The sequence below is a fragment of the Argopecten irradians genome, chromosome 2, assembly GCF_041381155.1.
Source record: "Argopecten irradians isolate NY chromosome 2, Ai_NY, whole genome shotgun sequence".
In the NCBI taxonomy this organism is placed as follows: domain Eukaryota; kingdom Metazoa; phylum Mollusca; class Bivalvia; order Pectinida; family Pectinidae; genus Argopecten; species Argopecten irradians.
In genome coordinates, this window is record NC_091135.1 from 21,373,868 (window position 1) to 21,401,306 (window position 27,439).

General features: G+C 33.5%; 2 protein-coding genes across 2 annotated transcripts; one reads left to right on the top strand and one right to left on the bottom strand.

Annotated features, from left to right (window-relative positions):
- LOC138314798 (serine/threonine-protein kinase OSR1-like) lies at window positions 1–16,768 on the bottom strand. The gene is made up of 17 exons (XM_069255349.1): window positions 16,613–16,768; window positions 14,704–14,816; window positions 14,322–14,430; window positions 13,862–14,059; window positions 13,187–13,296; window positions 12,740–12,841; window positions 12,415–12,548; window positions 11,876–11,924; window positions 11,335–11,394; window positions 10,879–10,998; window positions 10,188–10,220; window positions 8,315–8,488; window positions 7,771–7,823; window positions 7,352–7,404; window positions 6,771–6,839; window positions 6,200–6,261; window positions 1–5,742 (listed from the first exon to the last, which is right to left on the bottom strand). Exons 1-17 carry the CDS (start codon window positions 16,683–16,685, stop codon window positions 5,641–5,643), a joined length of 1,614 nt encoding a protein of 537 aa, XP_069111450.1. The 5' UTR covers window positions 16,686–16,768; the 3' UTR covers window positions 1–5,640.
- Window positions 16,740–25,662, top strand: LOC138314799 (peroxisome biogenesis factor 10-like). Its single transcript, XM_069255350.1, has 7 exons — window positions 16,740–16,957; window positions 18,324–18,404; window positions 18,596–18,672; window positions 20,090–20,338; window positions 22,647–22,831; window positions 23,750–23,879; window positions 24,526–25,662. The coding sequence occupies exons 1-7, from the start codon at window positions 16,849–16,851 to the stop codon at window positions 24,598–24,600; spliced, it is 906 nt and encodes a 301-aa protein (XP_069111451.1). The 5' UTR covers window positions 16,740–16,848; the 3' UTR covers window positions 24,601–25,662.
- The last annotated feature ends 1,777 nt before the right edge of the window (window positions 25,663–27,439 follow it).

A 27,439-nucleotide genomic window follows, 5' to 3' on the forward strand; every position in this document is an offset into this window, starting at 1 on the left:
TTGGATTATAACAATATTTTATTGACTTATTCCATGCAATACATGTATGTTCAATTATATTGGGAATACCTGGAATACATGTTCAAGGTTAGACCATCTGATTAAATCTGAGCAAGGTCACTAACAGTCAAGGTCATTGCAAGTGCTCCTGAACTGTCCAGAACATCATTACTAAAACACTTGAATAGTCTAAAACATTGATAGGATCTCTTGAAAAGTACAGAACATCATTATTTGAACATGTCTATTAGTAGAATATCATTACTTGGAGCTCTGCTCCTGAACAGAGTAGAACATTATTACAATCATACTTGAACAGTTATCATTACTAAGAGATAAGCTCATGAAAAGTGTTAAAACATCAATACCTTGGTTACCAGAATATACAATACATTATTGCTTGGAGCTCCTGAAAAGTCTTGTACACATAAGAGCTCTTGAATTCAGGTAAATTTTGATCATAAGCCCTCATACATGGAACATTGCATTGGGAAAATTAGCTTTATTATGAGTATATTTATAAGTGCAAAGATAAAGTATACTTTTGGTTACAGTGTGAAACGTATTTATTAAATGGAATTATTTCAATAACCAAAAGATTTTGCTGTATTTCAATATGTGTTGAACATAAAATCTTCAATATGAAAAACACTGAAATTAGATACCGCTAAAATATGTACATTCACAGTATGTGTACACATTTTTCATAAAATACATATTGCACACGTTCTGTGACTTAAATTGGGTTGTCTATGACTATTAAAGTAGCATCCAAACTACTCCTTCATAAATCAATACAACTGATATGTTCATCCCCCATCCTAGAAATAAGAATCACATCAAAATATTTTATCTGGTAGCTCATTCTACTGCAGCGTTTGGTTCCAAGATACCAAAATGGTGTTGGTAAACATCATTATGCAAAGACAGAATCTGTAGGGAGGGTAACCAGTAACACAGTAGTGGAGGGATAACATACAATCAGACAAGGAATTCACATAAAACTTTGAGGTTTGGTTTCTCCATAGAAAATAACATTAATATCTAAATAACCATTTTACAAAAACATACAGTTCCATCAAGTTGTTTTGATAAAATTAAGACAAATCTATATCAAAATTCCAGTAAATTTCTTTACATATTTAATGAACATCAATATCGAACTTTTGTCCGAGAATCACTGAAGACACAAGCTGTATAATTAAGGGAAAATACAAACATTCAAGACAGAAACAAAGTCTTTTAAGTATACTGTAAATTGATACAACTGGATGTAAGGCAGTGCACATATATGTATATTGAAGCAAAATATAAGGAAAATAAGCAGTTATTTATGTTTGATACACATATTTATTCAATTCTTTTAGATTGGGCAGGTCTGTAAAACAGTCTTAGCCGTTCATAATATCTATCACAGCATCACGTTTTTCCAGTAAGGTGTCACACAATTCAACATTTTCAATCTGCACTTTTCTATCTTAATTTTAATTTTTCAAATAAATATGAAAATCAACAGAGTGCAATAACTCAATTTATACACCATGACACTATACATACAAATAACTTGATAACAATTCATTATGGCTACCGTATATCATTTCAGCTGTACTTATAAAGACAAAATCATGTTAAAGATTTGAACAAATGCATATCATGATAGGCATGTAGCAAGCCACTGAGGCATTAAGCACTTAAAAAGACCAGTCTTAAAATAATTCTAATAACATAACAATAACATCTAGTGACTGCACATACATTAGCACTGGACATTGGTAACTGGCATGGGTCAACAAATATTGGTAGCACTGAAGGGACTGCAGAGATTAAAGCTAAGAGAATAAGACTACAGGATTGTCTCAGTAAAGGTGTACTGTAATCAGGCATTAAACTGAACAGGTCGAACAACAAAATCTTATATTAACAGTAGAGTGGTATTAAGGTGTTATAATTTTATTAAACTGAAATTTTCAGAATAATGGACTGATTGTGAATATCTAATACATGTAATATCAAATAGCATTGAATGTGATAAGCTTGATCATTTTTTATTTTTGTGATTGGGTGTAATGATTCAGTAAGGCAAGTTTGACAATTCAATTGCTCTGGCCTAACACAATTCAATTGCTCTGGCCTTATCTATTTCTTAATAAATGTAACAGAATTGGAATACTGAGTTCATAATCAACTGAGCAAATTATCAGATTGACATTGTATATAAGTTATGTTTTGTGTTTGTAAAAATATTTAAGATATAAAATTGTATCAGTGCATGTGACATGAAAGCAATGTGATTTTCCATTTACAACTGCCAAAATTTGCTTTGGTGCTCTCATATTCAATGAATTCAGTGCCCTCCATTTCCATCTATCAGAGGAGTAGCAAACACTAGTGCACAGTATTTTTTACAAATATTTTCCATCATAACTTCCAATATTTTCACCTTACAACTTGTACTTATAACTTGATATAAATGTCTAATCATTAGCAAAAAAAAGAGAATCTAGCTTCTATTACAAAAATAATAAATGTTTTAAAGCCATTGAATCATTGTAAAGTTGATTTGGACAGTTGAAATTATCCTTGAATTCATCATTTGGTGTTTCACAATTAAAGCTAAAGCTACCGGGTACAGGTATATGGATTGTTTTGGAACGACTATTGTTAGTCAGAAGTAGCAATGACGTTACCTTGACCAAGGTAATTTATCCAATTCTAGCATTTTTCTGTAACAGATTGCCACCGCCATATCATAACAATGAAGTGTTTGAACTAACTAACATACAGACGATTGTATATAACACATATCACTATTCTTTACATTGAGAGTATGGTTGTGTATCACAGGAACTGACTATATGAAGTGTAGGCAGTGTTTTTACTACAGCACTGATACTAAGGTTATACACAACAATTTTGAAGTCTGACATGTTCCAAAAGATTTCTGAAAATTCAGCCATTTTCATTTATGTGATTTGACTGGTTCGTCCTAGTTATTCATTTGTGAATTTATGACAGATCTGGTTATTCTATTCTGTTTTCAGAAAGCCTTGACAAAGCCATCATTGGCCCATATCAAAACCTGTAGGTCTGTCAAGTTTTATATCTCCAAAAAAATACTTTTACAAACAGTCCAACCAGTCCAACCATTTAAATAAAAACGCCTATGCTGTTACAAAAATTTGGGTTATGTTAAAGACAACAATGTTTGCTCTTTTATTTTTATATAAAGTTCTGTAACTCTTTCTCAAATTCATAAATTCAGTCTTACCAAATTCTATAGAAGTAAATGATATGTTGAATATATTTAAAATTATCCTACTAATAATATCAGGATAAATGTTCACCATCCATCACATATACTGCTACAAGCTTTGCTAATTTTGTTCTAAGATGAAACTAGTCAGTTACATATAATGCATATTGCCTTAAAAATTAAGTCACATGACTGATGACTGACAACCTGTGGGAAATACTTCTCTGGTGTTTTTAATCAGAGCTGCTATCAAAGCAACTATAACATATCTGTATTATATAACTAACAGTTCACTTGTGTATATTGCTAATGACAAATAAGCCTGAGCCTATCTCGATTTGCTCTCTCTTCTATTTTTAGAATATAACTTCCATTCACTCGATTTGTAGCTTTTCTTCTTCTGGAAGCTCTTCCGCCTATGAGGTGGAAGATCTTCTGAGAAGACTTTTCTTCTTAAAAGAGCGCAAATCGAGTTGAGCTCAGAGCACTTTAATTAATAAACAATGATAAAATAGTTTGTGTTTAATAGACATGAGCCAGTCTCTTCTTTTACTCTTTGCATACTTCTGTAATGTGACCAGTATATATGTAATACAGGGAGCCTTCATTTGTTCTCTTTTAGAGGCAAAATAATTTTGAAAATTTCTTAATGGAAATTTTTGAAAAAAAAAATGCTTACAATTATGTTTTATTTCTGGTCTAAATACAGTATGTATAACAATTCTAATTTGCATACAGTATTAGAAACTATTAGAAACTATGTAAAAATTAATTATGCATACCATAGGAAAATCTAAAACCAACTAGACAATAGGCCCCAGTAACTAGACATCCACACCTAGCATATCTTCAGTCACTTTTAAATTAATTGATATATCATTACTATTAATAATTTATCATAATCAACTGCGTATTAACCGGGTATATATTAAATGCATAACATCAACAAAATTCTTTTATCAGAATCACAAGCACAATACCTTACATATTGTACAAGATTGTTCATACTAAATATAAGTAAATTAACTTTTTTCTCAACTTTCCAAGTGCATTTCCACTAAAAATTTATGAGAAATATTCCTGGTGTTTTTTTTTCAAATGTAAAATTTCATTGTACAAAATAATATTCATGTCAAAAACACCAGAATCCAAGAATCATTTTTTTGGATTTTTTTTTTTTTTTTTTGCATTTTTTTTATTTGTGATGAAAAAGTTTCATTTTTTAAATACATTTTTTTACTTGCCAAAAAAAAAAAATTTTCAGCACAGTTAAATCTGTCTAAAGGCCACCCAAGGGATCAAGAAAAAATGGCCTTTATAACCATGTGTTATAATACACAAGTCAAAGTAACCATTTGGGATCATGTGGAAATGGGCATATTCAGCAGGTGGTATTTTTACAGAGGTGGTCACTAAGGAAAGTTTGACTAGGGGGTACTTTTCCAGTACCGACCCAAAATCTATTCATATCATCACCATAACAGTAAATTGAAATTTTCACTTGTTCACAAAATAAAATTTGATACGTAAATGCATTGATGGCGTGAATAAAATTCTGCAGGAAAAACAAAACAGTCTAATTAGCTTACACAGCTGTATGATAATCTAATCAAAACAGACATTCAAACCAATTCTGGCAAGGCAATATTATCACAGTTCTCTTGTCAACAAACAGCAAGAGTAGTCTACCCTTACAGATTTATACAACAGGTGCATTCAGAGTACATCCAATGGTACCATCAAAGTTATCAATGGTGTTAATGGCACACAATACATTCTATAGGTTTGTCTGCAAGTGAAATTGCCAAAAATACGCTGTTGGTACCATTGGTAAGAATGTTGCAACTTATTGGTACAGTTATAGCATTAAAATGATGTTAGTTTTAACCAGAGAGAAAACTTTCGTTTCTGATAATATATGACATAATTTGAACTTTTATATGCCATATTTACTTTATTGAATGTTAAACAAGACAATCTTTGTTCACTAGGAATTTTGTCTTGTAAGAAAATGTTTCACAACGCTTTAAATTCAATAAAAATACTTTCCATTATGATTTTACATAATTTGACTTTACTAGACACTTACAGATCTTGTAGTTTACATTTTGTGGCTTCAGATCAGCTAATGGCTGTTCAGCCAAGTTTGTAATGTTATCAATGACAAGTCGTTACACCATCACTACCATACCTCTACATTTGTTCAAAGCTTCTGTCGATGACAGATTTATTGACAGATTTGAATGGTTCCATTGTCTACCAGTTTTATCAATGATAACTATTGATGGTCAATGGCAGTACTCTGAACACACCTAATGCATCTGTTTTTGCTAATGGCAGAGTTATGTGCCCTTATTTTGTCTATCCTAGGTCTAGATGGCGCTGTGTTAGTGAGGTGGCAGAGGGTTTGTCCCGTCATTTAGGGAGAGTTGTGCAAATCCTATAAGGGCTTTATCACAGGGAACCTCATTTGGACCACAACCAGAGTTCTGAAAAGTAATGGTAACCATTGTATTTGTCCTCTTTCAAAATCCTTTTATAGCAATTTTCATCTTAATCCGACAATTTATAAATTTTGACCAATCAGAAGTCCCTATTAATATATAAATTATATAAAAAGACAATTTATAAATTTTGACCAATCAGAACTATTATGTTTCTAACCTGTGTTCCATAAAAACCGATTTTCTTTGGAAATTAAATCTTCTTACAAATCTACATATGGTCCCTACCATTTCATTTTATCAAAATGATATTCCCAAGTTTAAGATCAGCTGGCAACAGTACAATGTACAGACCCCATTATTTGTTGCAAGAGGTAAACAATGTAATAAGTTTTCAGAAAATTGAATTGAATTTTTTAATTAAGAGCAAAATTCTTCAAAAGAGGGGCCTTAATCGAAAATACCAAATCATATTGGTAGGTATGTCACAATTGGAACTTACCAAAGCAAACGTCACTGACTTGACATCAGGATAATCTTGTATTTTTTGTAAATTAGCAGCAACTAGAAACATAAAAAGGCAATATAATATAAATGATTATTTTTTTTCATATCTTAGAAATTTACATTTCCCAATAAGAATATTTCAATAAGCACAGAATATGTTCTGTTCATATGAAAAGGTATAGATAGAATATGAATACATTAATGGATCACACTGTAAAAGTTCCTCTAATGATATTTTTTATGATTTTAAAGTGTTGATATACTTAACATGTAAAAAAATAAAATAAAAAAAAGTTTTTGAACACAGTTTTTAACTCTTCGACTTTGGCTTATCAATCAAAATTGTACAAATCCAAGAAAAAAAATAACATATAAAACTGAAAAGCAAAGTTTCCTTCTACATTATACTCAATAGTATTGCCTGGATAGGTATCATTTTTCGACCCTTTTTGATTTAAACTTTGCAATGTAAAGCAACACTTAGTTATCCCATAATAGTTATGACATATAATACATAAAAATTATTTTTCAAAAATGAAGAAAATCTCAATATATAGAAAACTCACCAACAATCATATCTTTTCCATTAACTAGGCCAGCTTCTACCATTTCATGTGACACACTATCTGCTGTGTCTGAAACACAAGAGAGAAAAATTACTAATTACATTTCCCATTTTTAGATAATTGATAAAAAAAGAATTTATGACACAAATGTATGAAGAACAAGCAAAATATGAAGAGTATAAGAAATCCCACTTACACAAGGGAATTTATAACATTATTTTATAACAAAAATATGTTGCTATGTTTAAACCTTTAATTGCTTCATGCATATGTATTGTTTCAATCCTATTAACTCAATTAGTTAAACTAATTTTTGACCGTGTTATCTGGAATTGTTTGGATTATAACCAATCATTATTTCTCAGACATGTATTGTACATTGCATCCAATTTCATTTAATTCAAGTCTCTAAAAGTTAGAACATTCTAGTGATGTATTCCACCTTTGATATCCATTGTTACATCATTTTTTTTTTCTTTCATTGAAAGGTATGATGTTTCGCTCTCAAAAACATGATGTCACAATCAATACCTACACGCAAGGGCAGATAACTCTGTAATATGTTAATTTTACACACTGACCTTGGCCGGGAGTAAAGTCAAACTTGATGTCATTTAACTCTCGTTTGTCATTCCTGTAATACAAACATTCACATAATAACTTTTCTGACAATAAAGTACTTAGTATGATCTATCACACTATCCAGTTCTGCTGAAATTAAACATACTGGTTCATAGCCATTCTATTCTTGTATTGTAAGGTATGGCATTGCTTTTAAAGCCAAGTCACTTTAATTACTTCAGATTTCAGGGTTAGTGGTGGAATGTCAATCATCTTTTCTAATAGGATACTGTAGCCCCTCAATTTTCTGGTACATTCTAAGGTTTTAATACTTTTTGATAATTTATGAATGACAATTTTACACTAAAGTCCCACCCTAGAATTCAATCACTTTTTTTTTGTAAAGGAACATTTTGTAAGAGTGACAGTACAAACTTACCGTAACCTAAGCACTAGGTTTAGAGCTGTTGGCTGGGAATTGGCAGCATCTCCCTATAAAATGGACACGTATGCTACAGTTAGATATAATATTTATTAAAGTAGGAAATAAGTGTCAAACTCAGTATCACTAAAATATGTTTTAATATATTTTAAGGCCTGCATTAGCATTATTGCAGTAAAGAATAGAGGTTGTTATATGAAGAGTATTACAATGTACATCATAAAACTGTTATAAGTTATATTGTCGCAAATAACACTGTCATTCAGAAAGGGCATTGATTCTAAGTAGAAAATTTCTTTAATATTGGTAAAACTCCACCATCTTTGGAGGTTACAGTCTCTATTATAGTGAATAACTGCCTAATGTCACGTAAGAATCAACACCTGTTTAATTGTAGTATAACTCAGCACACTAAGGGTTCAGGGATTGTTTAAGGGCAACTCCCATCATTTTTATTCATCAAAGTTGAAGGGAAAAAACCCATCAGTAGATTGTACTTGTTTTTGTAGTCCTGGTGTCGGGTAGGCCTAACATAACTTACCCCAGAATTAGAGGCTGAAGGTGTTGTAGATGCGGGGGCACTAGTAACACTTTGTTGACTACTGCTAGGTGGAGCCGGAGTTTCTGTGGCATTTGATGCGATCTCTGTCTGGGAGGGCGATTTACTAGGGGATGCCGCTTGGGATTCCTTAGGTGGAACAAGTTCATTAGGTGCCTGTCAAAGACAAAATAGGAGTTAACATTTGTCATGGTATCTGTCCTCCAATTACTCACGGAACTCCCATAATGTTATAAGTTTGATCCTAAAAATTTTAGGAGAATTTACTTTCACTTAACAGTTTACCATACATGTAATTTGAAAACTGATCACCAATTAAATACCATAAATTAACTACAGTGAAACCTCACCTTACGACCACCTCAGAATTAAGACCACCCCGCTATTACGGGCACTTGTATTCAGTCCCGTTATTTTCCCCTCTATATCTTTGTACTGGTCATCTCAGTATTACGACCACCCCGCTATTCCGTATTACGACCAGCCCAGGCAATCCCAACGACCACTGATCAACGGTAATTGACCCCCTAATTACGACCATTCACCTGTGTCCGTTTGCCGTGTGTACAGCAGTCCTTCAGACCACTAGCCAAAGCTAATTGACCCCTTCATTACGACCATTCACCCGTGTCCGTCAATCGCTTGTCAAGTGACAGACCGTTACCTGTACGGTCGGTTGTGTACTAAGCGGGGTATTGGAGTGACGGAATCGAGGTCAATTATAATCCAATTAATTACCCGATACATAGGCATAATAACTGTGACCAAAAGAAAGCATAGGGCTTTTGATGGTAACCATTGTTTAGCCAAGACGACCAGTGTGTACGTGCGGATTTCGATCTTCGGTCGTCGCCCTTGTCACATGTTGACCTAGAAGCTAGGTGGCGCTTTGAAAGTGAAACTAGACCAATTAATCGGATCACTTGAAAGAGTGTGTGTAGTAATCGATCTTTTGTTTACTAATCAAAACATTAACATGGGCTCTAATGATTTTACGGTAGCAGTATTTAAAGCCCTATCTTCACGGGTGAGTAAAATAAACTTCGTGGATCTAAGGCGTTTCGTTATGATTGTGAAATTAATCCGGTAAGAATGTCGCCGTATTTTTGTTTTGACAAAACTTCAATTAAATTTCCGTACAAACACGATAACTTTCGAACGTTTGTATGTAATATTTCCACCTCTTTTAAATTCATATGCAATTTAAATCAAGAAGGGTACACCACGTAAACGAAACGAGCTGCCGCTGAATAAGAAAGTTGAACTCCTTATATAACTGTAGCAAAGGCCGTTGTCAACTCGCCGAACAAGATTGCATCGGTAAAACACAAGTGCAGTCGATATTGAAGAGAAAGGCGGAAATCTTTGTGTGTATGTTATGTGAATTAGAATTTATTAATTAGATTATTTAATTTAAAACAAAATATCTTCTTTATTTTCTTTATGCTTATTCAACTAAATAAAAATATACACGTCTATTATGTAACTGTATACATATGAGACATACATTGTATATACAGTATAATGTATACTAATTTTAATCATAATGTGCAGAGTTACGGTTCTTACTGATTAGAAGTCAATCTGATGCACCTCGGTAATAAGACCACCCCGCTATTAAGACCACTTTCACTCAGACCCTCAAGTGGTCTTAATAGAGAGGTTTTACTGTACAGTAAAACGTGGTTATAACTAACCTCTGTGGACCAATTAATTAACTTTGTATGATATAATCTTTTATGCACATTATTACAAATATAAGAACTTTGATGGTGAATGACATTTACTATGTTAGAAACATGAATTTGTTGAAAGTGTGTTTGTTAAAAACATATTTACTGTAATGATAGTTTACCTCATTAGTTGATGCTTTCTTCACCCGACGTTTCTGAAAATGTGAAATAAATATCTTGCCATTAGTTTATCAGTCATTGACAAAATTATGATTTCCTGCCTGAGAAAATAAATATAATTATAACGTACACAGGGACCTTACATGTTACCACACAATCAAAAAATTATACACATAATGAAACTTCAAGTCTGCAAGGTATCAAACATTAATCTCTGGTGTCAAAGAAGATTCTATCATCATGCATGCTGCTTATATTAACATGGTCGTTTAAAAGGTTCATGACACAGTGGTCTTTCTTCCATGTAACAACAAAATGTTGCTATCCTAGACAAGAGTCACAGCTCTTATGTACAAATGTAGTAACTTTGTTTGAAGCTATTCACAAATTAAAGCCTATTCCTAATTAGTCTTATAATTAATTAATTGAGTTTTCTATTTTCATTAATATGCATTGCTTGCTACATAAAAGCTATTTGCTCAGAAACATGGCTTTTTAAATCTCATTTCGATGTCTAGTTTTTTGTTAATTAGATCTAAAGAAGACGGGCGACTGTATTCCAAAACAAAATGAATTCTTTTGGACACTACAAATTGCCTAATCACTTCTTTGATATACACTGTATAAATCTTTGTCACAAGACAAAGTCATGAGATTTATTCTCAATAGGAATACATGTATAATTGATGTTACCCTCTCAGCAATGGCGGCCATGCCTTCCTCTGAGTTCTCATCGAAGTCGTCATCAGACCATTCCCAATCACCATCCTCGGTCTTATGTAGACGTCCACTGGAGCCTGGCACACGCTTTACCTGTAGGACACAATCAATAATCAAACATTTTATACAGGCAATAGAAACTAACCTCCATGTCATCAGAGTATTTTATAAATTTTGCACACTTTACTTGCAGAAACTTAAAATACTGTTATTACCAGTAGTATGAGTGAAAACACACAAATTGATTCAATCTTGTAAAAAATAATTGCATAACTACTGAAACTAAATGTACACTTTTGGGTACTGGCCGGCTGACACACTACTTAACATAGTATTAGTAAGCAAATATTTTTATGTAAGCTAGTTGTTTTCGGAAAATTTCCTGTCTAGTTGTTTTATTGTTACTTGATAATAAGCATACTACCATACCTTTTGTGGTTTCACTGATGGACCTTCTGACAATAGGGTTTTGGCAAGAAACACCTTATCCTAAAATAGTGTCAAGGTCACATATTTGAATAATAGTTTCAATGTCACTTCTATGCATGAGTTTAATTACATTAATCAACATTGTGTTATTTGGTCAGAACCAACTGATCACTGTGATTTAAATAATGACTTTCAGTCAGAAATTAAATTTAGCAAGTTTCAAATGAAGCTGAATGCAACAACTTTGTGAATTGACACTGGGTCATGATAATTTACATCTGGGATTATATACGTCAAGGTCTTAATAGCTTTTAACTTGGAATAAATTTCACATTACATATTATCTATGAATTAAGATTCTGTTACTGAGCTAAGATTTAAGGAAAAACGGTCAAGATTATTTTTGTAAACAGAAGGCGACATTACAGCTTCATTATGATGTCATAAACTTCAAAAAATGTATAATATTACTCATCAAGTCAAAAGTGTCACGATTCAATGTGTCTTGTTTTTATTGCAAATCAGATAAACTGGATCTTACCTTGGCTTTTTTGAAGAATTCTAATTTCAGAAGTTGCTTTGCTGTAGGCCTGGAAAGAGGATGATTTTTCATGGATGTTTAATCATAATTTTTCTCTATATAAATATTAACTAGCCTGTGCAAAGAACTGTTTGCATACTGTGAATATACATATATATTTGAGTAGTAACCACATCTTAGTCCTTTTGGCACCCAACAAATTGTGCTAAATAGACTTTCTGTGTGGTGCTATAAATTGTATCGATTTCTAAGGATGCACAAATTCAAGCACTTCGCTAAACTGGTCAAAATCTGTTTTGATCTAAAATTTGCTTTCGTTAAATAACTTAACTTCACTCTCCAAACAGGAAATCAAACAAATCAAAGAAAAGTATTGTGATAATTATAAATATGTCCAGATACACAGATGCTCTAGAAATCAAATACAATGTACACATTATCCTCAGTCATGCTTTATTTTCTGACACTCAAAGCTCATTTTACAAGAAACATTACATATTGCATGTCTCTGCAATCATTTTACTTTCAATATTAATTACCTTTTTTCTGGCTCCTTTTTCAGACACTCTGCAATCATTTTACGGAAGACTTTACTGTAGGATTTGTACTGGTCCTTATCCTCTGCAGATGTGTCTAAGGTCGGAGGCTCATTCTGCAGGGTCAGCATTAGTACCTACAACATTTTTGACAGGTGAAGATTGCATGTTGCTAACTACTAATACAAGTATGCCAGGTCTTTAATATTACAGAACTTTGACTTTCTTCAACCATCAAAACTAAAACAGTTTTTTATAGCTATAAATATAATCTTTTTATAGGTTGTATAATACAAAATAACGGAAAACATTAAACTATTGATCTTACCTTCATCGGGGGATATTTATGGTAGGGAGCTGTCCCTATGGCAAGCTCTATAGCAGTTATTCCAAAACTCCAAATATCTGCCTTGAAATCGTAACCAGTCACCTGAAATAGTTAATGTTTCTCCTTTGACAAATCCTCCAAAAGAATCGAAATCAGATAGATATATTTTCAATACTAGAATACATGTTTCATGTTTAAATCTACTAATCAGTAATTTACTGTTTTGGTCATTGAACAATTGGTGAAAATTTTGTGATATTTTTTTTCTCAGAGATTATTTTTATGAAATACATTACTGCATTGCTCTATTAAACATGTTTTCACTTAATAAAACAGCATGGTAAACAAACCTTGTTTGTCAATTTCAACTAACTGAAACATTTCTGACAATAAAGATTTTGCTCACAAAACCAGAGCACACAGGCTTGTCCATTCTATAAACTCTACCTGCTCCATAACTTCCGGTGCCATCCAACAGGGGGTCCCCACAAATGTGTGTCGCACAGAGTCCCGGGTCATATCCTTTCCTGTAGCCAACCAGGCACTCACACCAAAGTCTATAACGAAACAGAAATACATAGTTTGAAATTTAGACCTATGATTGAAATTATTTTAGTATATTGAGACTAGTTAATACCTTTCTCAACATGATTTAATCATTTGGGCAATTATTTCAAACAGAGATGTTTATATGAACAGTAATAACCTAAGACATTTTCTGATTAACCTTGATAAAGGCTGATGGATATCTACAATATTTGGTGGGGTCCTTTCAGATATCTACAACATTTGGTGGGGTCCTGTCGGATATCTATAGCAGTACAGTCAAACCTCGATGTATCGAAGTTCAAGGGACCGACAGAAAAACTTTGAAACATCGAGACTTCGAATTATTCATGTTAAACATAAGTACCGGTATACAGCACTTTCCTTATACATAAAAAAGGAGGCAATCCTGAAATAACCATTATTTTAGTCAACAAACATAACGCAAAACTAGTTTAGAATCCTCAATGCTGAAATATACAGTTTAATTTATAACATAAAAGTGTATTAAATAGAAGATAAAGTAGAACAATAAAATTAGCATAATGCTATAGTTTAATAGTTTATAATTTTTACCTGCTACGTAGACAGACCCATCCTGCCCTAAAAGGATGTTTCCAGCTTTGATGTCTCTATGGATTTGACCGTTGTTATGGAAATATTCTAGGCCTTTCAAGACTTCCTTGAGAATGGTTGCTATAACAACTTCATCCAAGACACCATTTTTACAACCTCCTGATCGCATACGGCTCTTGATAATGTCCAACATGGAACCTGTGTATAAAGTTTACAAATATAGTAATTTTTGTTAAAAGAGAGTGCATAGTTAATTTCATTAAAATTAAATTTCATTATTCTATGGAGTTTGATTTGAACACTCAGGAGTTATTTTTCATAGAAACCTATATCACTAATACCAACATGCAGTGATACCATTATGTATCTTTGCATCCAATACAATGATACAGGTATTAACAGAGATAACTTAGCATAATAAGGAGATTTTGTATTCCTTTTCACTCAGTTTATAACTTACCTCCACTACAAAGCATCATGATAACCCAGAGTTCCTCCTTGACAACAAATGAGGTGTGGTAACCAACCACATTCTCATGTTTACACTGACTCATGGCCTGAATTTCTTTCTGCAAAATTTAAAATTTAAGTATTTTGCATGTTAGCATTTGGTTATGTAATATAAGGCCATATGACTTTTGGTAAATCCACATATTCATATTCTATGACAATCAAACAGAATCTTTTCTTTTATGCAGATCATATGCATAAAAAAATCTTTAGCTATATCCTTATCTAATAAGATATTTAACAGAAGTTGATCGTTAAATTTATACAACAGTAAGCTATATAGATACTGCTCTGTTCTGGCATACATATCGTAATAACATGATTACACATACCAATAACTCTTCTACTGTTGTATTGCACTTCTCCAAGTTGATCCTTTTGATGGCACATTTTTCCTGGCGTGGTTTACAGAAGGCAGCCTGCACCACAGCTGTAGCGCCAGCACCTAAAAAATCACAAACTCTGTCAATCATCAACAGATCAATACATTGTCTTCAAGGCCTACAAATTGAGCAAATCTGGGTTTTTTTTAAGTTTAAATTTTAAAACAAAATAACAAGAGGCTCGCTATTACCCTAATGCTCTATCTACTGACCCATTTTATATGTTCAATACACAATGAATTTTGTTAAAATTTTCACTGAAAGTTGTGGATGATTGAATTTCACTGTAATCTAGGTTCTGCTTCAGGGCTTTTATTTTCTGTTTTTGTTCTATCCACAGTTCTACATGTACAGTATTATGTTATAATCCAAGATGCCAGACTGCATGCATGGTTGGCAAGAGTTGAGTGTGCCACCAGTCAGTACCAAACACACAAACCAAATTATATATAATTACTGCACTATTGCTCATAATTGCTACTGAATCATAAATAATAAGCTAAAGGAAAATTAACCTTACAAATGTAGCAAAAATCAAAAGCTAGAAGGTGACTTCATTGCTACAATATTTAAAACTCCTATGGATAACCTGCTACACTACTTTTATATTCACTTCCCCCTTTCAAATATGTGTTTGCCTCGGAACAGGTCCGGTAGCACAGCTAAATCTGGCTATATAGCTAGATTTGACTATATAGCCAAATCTGACTACACGTATAGTGGACAAATGTAAACAAACAGGTGAGATCTGGTCACATTTTTCTCGTGCAACATGAAAGCATAGATGACGAAACATGTAAGTCGGTGATATGAATAATGTTTGCCTACTTGTTCATTTGCAGGTGACTTTTTATAATTCCATCGTTGCAATTATTTAGTATCCATTATCACTAGTCCCCGTTAACAAAACTATAGCGAGGCTAACCAATATGGCATCGTTGTGTCGTCTGCAGATAAGCATCCACCTGATGAAGATTCAGGCCACAGGTGCGCTTGAAGCATGCAGATCCCGTGCAACATTATTCGTGTGCAAAAAGTGCTATAGACGGCTCATAAACAAAAAGATATTTGGGCATATTTCAAATGGGAAATTTGGATTTTATATAGTTTACATCAGAACATGAGGATGAATGGATGCGAGTACCAAAAAATGTAACAACGGATTTTTAAAAAATCACCGGAAATTATCTTGGATGAGAAAAATATTTCGTTTTGCCGATTTTCAAGATTCGTCATTCAATTTTCTATGTGTACGCTGATTTTGTGACCAGGTATGTCACTTTTGTTTACATTTGTCCACTATACGTGTTGTCATATTTGGCTATATAGTCAAATCTAGCTATATAGCCAGATTTAGCGGTGCTACCGGACCTGCCTTAGACACATTCAATACAATATATTTTACATTTGTCCACCAACCCTGGTTCTATCTCTAACAAATTCTTGAGTTATCTACACTAGCTTGTATTTTAAGTGGTGTCCGTCACCAAGTATTTTTAAAATCATGAATAATGAATTCGTGTGAGTGAAAAAAAAACTTCCTGTGGGCACTCATTCCTCTGTGGCCATTTTAGAATATATGGTAATATAAATGGCATAAATGAATTTGGCATGCATATTACAAATATTGCGTATTACAATATAATAATATGGGTAAAAGCTGAAGTTTTATCATCATATGATGACACAGCATGTTATGAATGAAGAAATCAGTGTCCTTTTATCAATTTATGTGACAGTGACCGTTGTGCACAAACAAGATCGTCTTTTCGTCCTATTGCAGTAAAATATGCATATGCGAGTCATGCTTTGTTATCAAGCGATATAATAAGTTTTCTGTCTTATCTTCGATAAATACCAATCACGTCCTTGAGCTCGTAGTCATCCTTGTTATTTGGCCAGGGGACCGATTCTGATTTGACTTCAGCCATTTTTACGTCTTTTCGGAACTCACTTCTATGTTGGCTTGCTTTCAATTGTAAAATCCGAGAAGTACCGGAAACAATCAAGCGGAAGGCGGAACTTGATGGAAGTCGCATGCAAAATGAAAGTAGAAACATATTCAGCGTAGACATATGACATGTTTCACTTAGGATGTTCAAGAAGGCAGGATCGGCAGAGATAATTAGGTCTCATCAAAAGGATGACTTGTATTTGTCATACCTCCGGAGTTCTATTTCGGACATATCACAAGCAATTTTAGGTGAGAATATTTTCCGTAACGATACAAATGTACATGTATGCACCAAAGTACATGTACATGTATGTAGTTGACCTTTACACTCTGTAGCTACATGTATAGAACTGCTATAATTTTGAATCCATACTAATGAGCGATACGACGTTTTATTATTAACAATACAAAACTATCTCAAATCAATCAAAAAATAAATCCAATAACAGATTTACATTATGTATATAAAACATAGATAGCAAAGGTGGATTGTTTTGTTGAAGGAAAACTAGTACTCGCAAATACTCAATTAATCAAATTTATTACAGAGAAATATTTACAACATATAGAAACAAGACAACATTATACAGCCAGCTGACAAGAATACAACAAGGACGTAAGTCAGCAGGGTGGCAGGATATTCGTAGGGGAGGGAAGAGTAACTGCTATGTGCGCCAGTAGACTCAAACTTATACACTTGATATCAGACTATAGACCAATCACAATGAAGAAAACGTGTACCTGACAAGACAATATTGCATGAGAAATGGTGACAGTCAAGGACAAATGACAAATAAACACACAGTCAAGTACACTTACAGCTTTCATACACAATCTGAGCCTCTTTCAGTCACAATCAATAACAAACGAAAATGTCCCCCATTAACAAGTCATTAGGTCAGTAGCCAGTATGGGAGGTCCTCAACCTGGTGTTTTAGCCCAATCTGATTTATATATTTTCTTCTACCAAATTGGTGAACTTGCCAACCTCTGTTTAAACATATACCGTACATGTGATCATGCATGAGTAGTTGTGTCTTACGAGGTAAAGACTTTTAGAAGGAAAGGAGAATGATGATGATGATGATGATAGTGCTGTAGAGGAATTGGACTGGGTAGATCATCTGTAACCAAGTAGAGCATCTGGCTAGAATTAGGAGGTCCTCTTCTGCAAATATTTATTAAAGGTATCATTATAATCAGTCTGATTAAAATACAGATCCTTTAACCTGAAACCACTCCTTTTAATAGAGGATTTCACAACATCCCATAATAGGTCATGTTCGGATGACCTTTTTTACCACCTGTACATCAGATCAAATGCATTTTCTACATCTCCAGTATACATATACAATTAGCTTTGTTGAGATAACTACATACGTAAAAATTATGACAGTTTTTTAAACTGTTTCATCCCCAGACAAGATTTTGGCAGCAACAATTTGATTGGCCATTTCCACAGGTCATCTGGACGTGAACCCTAATGGGATGTTGTCAGACTCTCCTATCAATTAAACTAAATTTTATATGCCTTCATACTGTTCATGGGAGATTACATGTATTTATATAAGCAAAGAAAAATATCTTATAATATTGAAGTTTATTTCATATGCAGGACCTAGACGATGGCTGAACTGGAAGAAAGAACTTGATGTTGGTGCCGACCTTGGCTATTTCCTACTGACCACATTTGCAGGTAAGTATCAGTACTGGAAGGAAAAACAGGTAAAAAACAACATCCAATCCATGTTACATTTAGATCTAATATCCTGACTCTTCTTATAATTTTGTATTTATAGGAAAACATTGTATAAGAGCTTGCAAAATTAAAGAGACATCTTTTTGATATTCATTTCAAAATACTCTATTTTTTATTCCATTGATCAGGATTTCAAACCATTGGAGAGGAATATGTTAACATCATACAAGTTGATCCTACAAAGAAGTCTGTTCCATCAACCTGGGTATGTGTATGTGATGTATACTAGACATCATTTCTTTCATCTTATTGTCTTTTCATTTTCAATGTTTTAGTTATTTTGGCCCACCTGTAGCATCAGATTTTAATGTTTTAGTGTTTTTACTCAACCACAAAGAAACCCAGAGACTTGATATTATGCAGAGTTAATAGGCTGTCAATGTTGTTCAAGGAAATGACCTTGACCTTCGTTCAAGAGGCCCAGAGATATGATAACATGGGTGGTAGCATGTAGTAACATTATGAAAATTTATGTTAAAGATGCTCCACCGCTGACAAATGGTGTATTTTCTATGTCAAAAACAGGAGCAAACTAATTAGTATTTTTCTTCAGTTACAAAAATTACTTAATTTACACCATTACCACCATTGAAAAATGACTAGGTATGGTAAGGGTCTTTTGTGGCATCCTAATCCGCTATTTCAAAGTCTGTTATTTTAAGATGTTAATCTTGCATTTCAAATATTAACTACATACCTGACGTATCTGATAGTGCTATTAGATAATATAGCAGTTCTAGTTGCCATGGCAACCATTTTTAATATTCATAAATTATGCAATATGTGAAAATTTCATCAGAATTGGCCTTTTTATGCAGTTTTTCATCTAGTTAACATAGAGCGTATTCTAGAACAAACTTTATATTTCTAAAAATGATGTATTCTTCGTGTCTGCTAATTCCCTTAAAGTATAAAGTTTATTCTTGGTTGTGCTCCATTGCTTTTAAAAGAAAAGCTTTCAAAAAATATGCCAAAATTGACAAAATTTTCAAATTTGCATAATTTATGCAAAGTTACCATTGTTATGTAGCAAAAATATACTTTCTGTCAACAAATATATCATTAAGTGTTTATCAGGGGCCTACCGGTATTCAATATTTCAAATGCAGCAACTTAATTTCTAAATACATTAATATGTACTTAGAAATATTGTAGATTTAGGGGCCAAAAAGTGCCATTACCATATCTAGTCCTTTGAGCTCCTATTTTACTTCAAGAAAAAAATATTAAAAACAATTACAAATGTAATTGTATCCCAAAAAAAATCCATGGCACTATGTCCTTTATGGAATGAAGTGCTGATTGCGCATGCACCAAAAGCAAAATAAATTATTTTATATTATTTTTTGTGTTAATTAGACGTTTATAAACAAGATTAAACACTAATTTTTGTCCAAATGATGAGCATGATTTATGCTCTGCCAGGGGTGGAGCATCTTTAATGTTTACCAGATAAGCAATGCTAGCCTTTTCTCTAAAGTTAATTAGCTTTTGCATACCAAATGACTGTAGGCCATTTTTAAGATCTATATGTGTCTAGCTTGTAAGATATTAAAACATTTCAAATCTGAATCAAACGCTTTTCATTCTGAATACTCATGTATATTCAAATTACCCCACAGAGGCGGAGCTTGATGATCTTACTCCATGTTGGTACTCCCTATGTGCTTCAACGACTACTAGACTGGTATGAACGAAGACTTCGATCTCCTACATCACATGACATACCTGAAGAGACTCGTTTATTTCTCCTGAAATGCATTCCTATTGTGCGTGAGAGTGTGACCTTTCTTCACCGATTACACCTGGCAGCTTTTTACCTGCGTGGTCTGTTTTACCACATCGCTAAACGAACAGCAGGTGTACAGTATGTAAGTATGCTGCATCTTTATAAGTAAACGTTTTGAAACTTTGGGGGGTTAATTGGAGCATAAATGCTTAATACTTACGTTAACGTAACAGGTTTTATGTGTCACTTGTAAAATGCAGGCAACATATAACAATGATGGTATGGGCATCGGCTACACTGTCTGCAGAGTGGTTTCTGTGCGATAACTCCAGTTCCCTTAGACTTATCAAGATAACAATTTTCATGACATCATCGTTATCAAAAATCCTTACTTTGGATTGCTAAGGGCTTAAAGTCAAAGGTTAAGGTTGAAAATATAGAAAATTCATTTCCATGGTTTGTTACATGATATATTTGTTTTGCTTTTATTTTTCTGCCCATTTTGCAACCCATGCTTCAACAAATGTCAAATTGTTTTATGATTAGGAAATTCTTTTATCATTTGAATAAGAATCATTTTCCGTGCTGCACAGAACACACATAGCAGAATTTTTTGGGTGGGGATAAGCTTAGTGCCCACTCACTTGCCTTTTACAACAAACCTATACATACAGTTTGATAAAACTTGTTTACACAGTCAATGTAAAATCTTACCAGGCCATCATTATTTAAGGATTGATTGTCAATTTTGTTGCTTGCATTGACTGATGAAGAAAGTTAATCTCGTGCAAATGAAGTGAACTGCGAAGCAGTTCATGTAACATTTGCACGAGATTAACTTTCTTCATCAGTCAATGCAAGCAACAAAATTGATAATCAATCCTTATATTTACATTAACCAATTTAAAAATTCCGCTGTTAAAAAAAGTCAAATTATATGTGTTCGGTATAAGATTATTATACAATTTTGCAACATTGTACCAGTTATCGTACATGTATGTACAGCTACGGAACAGCCGCCAGTCAGTTCTTCTCGTCACCAAGGCAACATAACAAAATGTAGTTCCGAAAATAACTTCATTCTTTGTGCGTTGTTACGATAAAAAACGGAGATTTTGAAATATTGTTTTTATATTCAAGAATTAATGGCTTAAATTTTTCATAAAACATTATTATGTAGCTTCAAATACAAAAATTGCTGCGCAGTACTAGCAGTGCAGTCAATGTGTAATCCGGTCGCTCGATTGAGCAGGGGTCCGGTTTCGAAGAAAATGACGATTGTGGTGAAAATGCTGAATAGTTGGTATCTAAACATAATCAAACCTTTTAAAACTCAATTATAATTGTTATGGAATTAACTGAATGTTGTATTTCCGTCTGATAATTATTTGTAGCTGACATTTAAATATGTATTAACTAAACCTGTTGTGAAATCCAACCCCTGTGTCTGTAGTATGTGATGCAGTCCAATAATCATGCTTCCGGGGCTCAATAAAACGTGTTAAAATGCGGGACTTAGTCGCAGATCACTGGAAGACTTCTGTGTTATTCTTGAAATGTGATAACTTCTCTGTCTACTGGAGTTTGGGGATTAAAATTCGGTATAAAGTAAGTAGAGAAACATCGATTTGAAAAGTTGGCGGTTTCCAACGACCCTCCAATGCCGTGGATTTTGACACTCACAGAATCGTTTCGTTAGGCTTAATGTCACTGAAATTAGCCTGTTTGCTATTTGAGCGTATTTTCATGGAATCTATCGTTTCTAAGCTTACATGTATGACACCGTTTCACATATATTGTACACATTAAACTATTTGCGTTCGATTATGCCTACTAGGCTATGCGATGAGTGGTGAACCTCACTGCGTTCGGTCCTAACATGACGCTAACCCAAATTACACTTTTTGAAGGATAACATTGTTAAAATTTTCTTACGTGTGCTTGAATTAAGATATCTCTCTAAACATTAAACAAATAAATGCTTTTAGTTTTAATTTCATGCTTTGTTTACTTGTCAGCAGTGCATATATTTATAGGCCTAAATAGAGAGCTTTGAAGCATCCCCGGTTCAGGCTCAGCATTTTTTTACCTGGGCTTGAGCCTAATTCAGTGTGTCATCAAAATAGTGTGTAAAATATCTCTAGGCGACTATAATATTATATTACTGACAATTTCTAATATCACTTTATCAAGCATTCTTGTCTGTGTTTCTAAATGTACAACGGTAGGCCTAGGCCACATCGCAGAAAGTTCGTTCAAAACTGAAGCGGCGTAAAACTACAATGTAGGTCAAAATGTAAACAATGTCAAAATGTATTCTCACGCCGGTCAGAGGTCAGCACGTGACCAAGCATCTTCATTGGGAAATGAAGTGATCGGAGTTTACTAGTTTCATTGAGGCGGAGCGAAGTGAAAATGTAAATATTTATTAATGAATGTTATTTTTACAGTTGAAGTATGACTTAAGTAGACAATCCCCAGATGTTAAACTTCAGAACAGCTTCCGTATACTCGGGTGGTTATCTATAGCTCAGCTGTGTGGAAGTCTGGGTGTGAAAATCTACCAGTATTACTCTGAACAACAGAAAACCAAAAAGGAATTCCCACAACACCATGCTATGGGAGAAGAAGGAAGGTAAAAGTGTATATTATTTGTGTTAGATATATACATACATATATAATTAACTTCAAAGTGACAGAATCTAAATATTTGTCACTATAGCTAGATTCTATATATAAGGTAGAGTTGAGGGGTAGTTGAAGAGTACATAGATTGCCATTAAAAAAACTTGTTACCACAGTCAAAGTTACGGTACACATATAAACTAACACTAGATCTATGGGAGTTACATTGCTCATACCTTCAATGAAAAGTAATGTTTGTGTAAAGACCAAAAACATCTCGAAATCTACATTTATATTGTCAGAAATGTTTGTGCACTGGTTTGCTGTGCTTGCACTTTTCTTTTCTTAGTCAATCATTGGTGTTTGGTTGTGGAGTTATTATTCTTAAATTTTACATTGTATCTGTCTGTTTTTTTGGCTGAAAGTACATCTAACAGTAAAGAAGAAAAAATAGTTACTAGACCAGGGTTTGGACTCGGAACTAAATACATACTGAATGCTCTACCAATAGTGTTATCATGTCATAGATGATTGACCAACTTCTGCTACACTTTCTTTCACGCGTCTCAATAACACTTATGTAAACTAGATCACAGTGACCTACATTTTGACCTTGAAGCTATAAGGTATATGTACATCGAAACAAAGTTTTCCTTTGCTTCATGCTATGCAATACCTCAAATACCTCGGTTGACTGCCACAGTTGTTAGAATATGGTTCACCAAGGTCACAATGTGGGTCATGTACTGTTAATATGGTTCATCAAGGTTACAATGTGGGTCTGGAAGGTCACTGTAATGATCATTAAAATCTCCTATCTACGTGGAAAAAACAAAGTGTCTGGACTTCATTCAGTAGGGGATTGCAAATTCTGAAATTCTCGAGTTGATATTTTGGACTCCTTTTAAATGTTTTTGTTTTCCTATAGGTTAGAAGATGTTATGTTGGATCCCAAGAGGAAGTGCTCTTTATGTTTGGAGGAGAGAAAGTCTACGACGGCAACACCTTGTGGTCATCTGTTTTGTTGGCACTGTATCCATGAATGGTGCCAAAATAAAGTAGGTCTCACATGATGTAAAGATTATTAGTTTATTAAAGAGAAACATAATCATGCAAAGAATCCTGACTGAACTTAATTCAAAGGTGCTTGTAGGTTTAAATGTTCCTACATCAAGGGTAAAATTTTATACATAGTGAATTGATCCTCATACTCCAAAAATGACATGGGTAAAGTACAATCTACTGTCAATAAGTCCCACTTTCCGATGATAATGACATCACAAAATTCATGCCAAAAGATGATGTCACAATGACCAAAAGGTGAGACTAATCAATTTTAAATCATACTTTACCCACAATGTGAAGAGATCGCGAAACCCTGATATTAAAGTAAATGTGTCATTTATCTGGTTCAAACCTACCTATCATTGAACATTCATATTGACCTATTTGATTGCTTAGGTAAAAAAAGTCTGCCATGACCATGGTGCTGTCAACTTCTAAAAAACTTTTGTTTGAATTTGATGTTTTTGTGAGACTTTGCATACAGCATACTATAAACATACTTAGGAGGCTAGAAAATAAAATTGCAAATATTAAGACTTAAAATCTCTGAAATGAGATTTGATATAAGTACATTTACAGTATGCATATTAATATTGAAATATTACAAATTATATTATGGTAGCTATTTTTATGTTTCAGCCCCAGTGCCCATTATGTAGAGAAAAGCTTCTGCCTCAGGCATTAGTGTTTCTTCAGAACTTCGACCCACCATGAGGAAATGAAGTGGATATCAATTTGTTGTTCCGGTGTGCTTTTAGAATTTTTATACGCCATAAATTAATATAAACAGAATATCAAATTTTGTCATTCCACTGTACCCCAGAGATTCAATCTGCCATGAAGTGATGAATAGAATATTAAAACTGTTTGTTCTAGTTTAACCTCAGAACTTTGACCATGATAAAGTTACCACAATGCTCTCAGGACTTTGACTCACCGAAAAGTGAAATAACCAATGAACTCTCAGAACTTTGACCCATTATGAAATTACCAATGAACTCTCAGAATTTTGACCCGTCATGAAGTAACCAATGAACTCTCAGAACTTTGACCCGTCATGAAGTAACCATTGAACACTCAGAACTTTGACCCGTCATGAAGTAACCAATGAACTCTCAGAACTTTGACCCGTCATGAAGTAACCAATGAACACTCAGAACTTTGACCCATCATGAAGTAACCAATGAACTCTCAGAACTTTGACCCATCATGAAGTAACCAATGAACTCTCAGAACTTTGACCCATCATGAAGTAACCAATGAACTCTCAGAACTTTGACCCGTCATGAAGTAACCAATGAACTCTCAGAACTTTGACCCGTCATGAAGTAACCAATGAACTCTCAGAACTTTGACCCATCATGAAGTAACCAATGAACACTCAGAACTTTGACCCATCATGAAGTTACCAATGAACTCTCAGAACTTTGACCCATCATGAAGTTACCAATGAACTCTCAGAACTTTGACCCATCATGAAGTAACCAATGAACTCTCAGAACTTTGACCCATCATGAAGTAACCAATGAGCTCTCAGAACTTTGACCCATCACAAAGTAACCAATGAACTCTCAGAACTTTGACCCATCACAAAATAACCAATAAACTCTCAGAACTTTGACCTATCATTCAGTGAGTTAATAAAAGTGTATGGTAGCTAAATACTGGCTCATGTGTTAAGCATTTTAAATTTTAAGACACAGTGGTAAATATTAATTGATGAATTAATTCTCAGGAGTTAACATGCAGAATGATTAATAAATTATTTTTATACAGGCCCATCTTTTGTTTTTATATTACCATATTTTACCTAAAGAGGGTGCCTGCTGTAATAAGGGCGCCCCTGCCTTTTTTCCTTTAAAGATGCTCCACCGCTGAAAAATGGTATTTTTTCACTATCAAAAACAGGACCAGACGATTTTGTATTTTTCTTCAGTTACAAAAGTTACTTATTTTACACCATTACCACCATTGAAAAGTTTGAGCTTCTAATTTTACTTCAAGTTAAAAATATGAAAAATAATTAATTGCATCCCGAAAAAATTCCATGTCACTATATCTTATATAGAATGAAGTAATGATTGCGCATGCACCAGGGGCGAAATAAGATATTTTATGTTATTTTTTGTGTTATTTATGCATATATGTACACGATTAAACACCAATTATTGTTCAAATGATGAATATCATTTATGCTCTGTCGGCGGTGGAGCATCTTTAAAAAAAATGTTGCATTGTCCAACTATCTTTTTTATCATTTTTTTTAATAAACAGTGCACTTACCTTTCTTTAGAATTTTATTTCCTATCCAATTTACAGAATAAAAAACAGCCACATATATATCCGATATTAGATAGTTTGAATATCAATGACCTGGACGTGCACAGTTGTAGTAGTTGTCAGCCATATTATTCATCATCACTGTTAAAGTCGCTGCTTTCAGATACATGTAGCTCAATATTAACATTGTAAACGTTCATAAACTGCTTGAGCAACATCAACATCACTCTAATTAAAACCTTCAAACATTGGTTCATTGTGGCAGCTGATAGGTTGACATGTTCCCTTTCGTATAGCCCGAGTCTCCTATACTTCTTACCAACCCTCTATGCCTTTATATATGGGGGTCAGTAACTGACTATATATAACAGATTTATTGCATCAAGGACCATTGATTTGTTTCATTAGGTCTTTGTTTCCTATTTGTTTTATCAAGAATCTGAAATCTAGCTTGAACCATGCTGGGGAAGGATACAAACAATCGCAGCTTTTAAAATATTTATGTCTTTCTTTCCGGAATCTGCAAAACACTGTATAATGAACCTGCAGAATAATACGGAATAATTCATAAATCAACAATAATTTCCACATTTTAGTGCACAGTAGCCTGTTAGCCATCTTGTTTCCAAATCGTTCCCAAAATGCGATATGCAATAATACATCATCGCTACATGTACCTCTATTTTGTCCCTTGACTCATTTAAAAGACAGGAAATTTCTGAAAGACATAAATGCCCAACCTCCAAAATTAGGCCGGGCAGACACAAGACAATATTGATAAAACTTACTCTACCTTCATAGCCATTCAAGAACTGTATTTCCTGTTAAGACTTTGCATGAGATGACTGTTGATACTATGCTCTACTTGTTGTACTGTCAAAACATTACCAACAATGGAAATCGAAACTTTCAAATCACAAAATGTTCACATTAGTGTCATGTTATAACAGCAATCCAGTTAAAATAAAACACAGACAATTTGATTACAAATATAGATTTATCTGTCAAAAAGGTGACAATTCCACACACACTAATTAACAAACAAGAACAGCTATTATTGCAAACAGTGATTACGTAAAGCCACACATACAATCATAAAGTGTTAAAGGACATGTCAAAATACTATTAAATAAGGTATTTAAATGTAAACATTTAAGATACAATCATAGACTAGAATAGGATTTAGAGTATGAATGTTCATAAGAAATGCTCAAATATCGCATGAAAATTTTTTGACTTTTCAACACATACTATAATCAATAAATAATTCCAT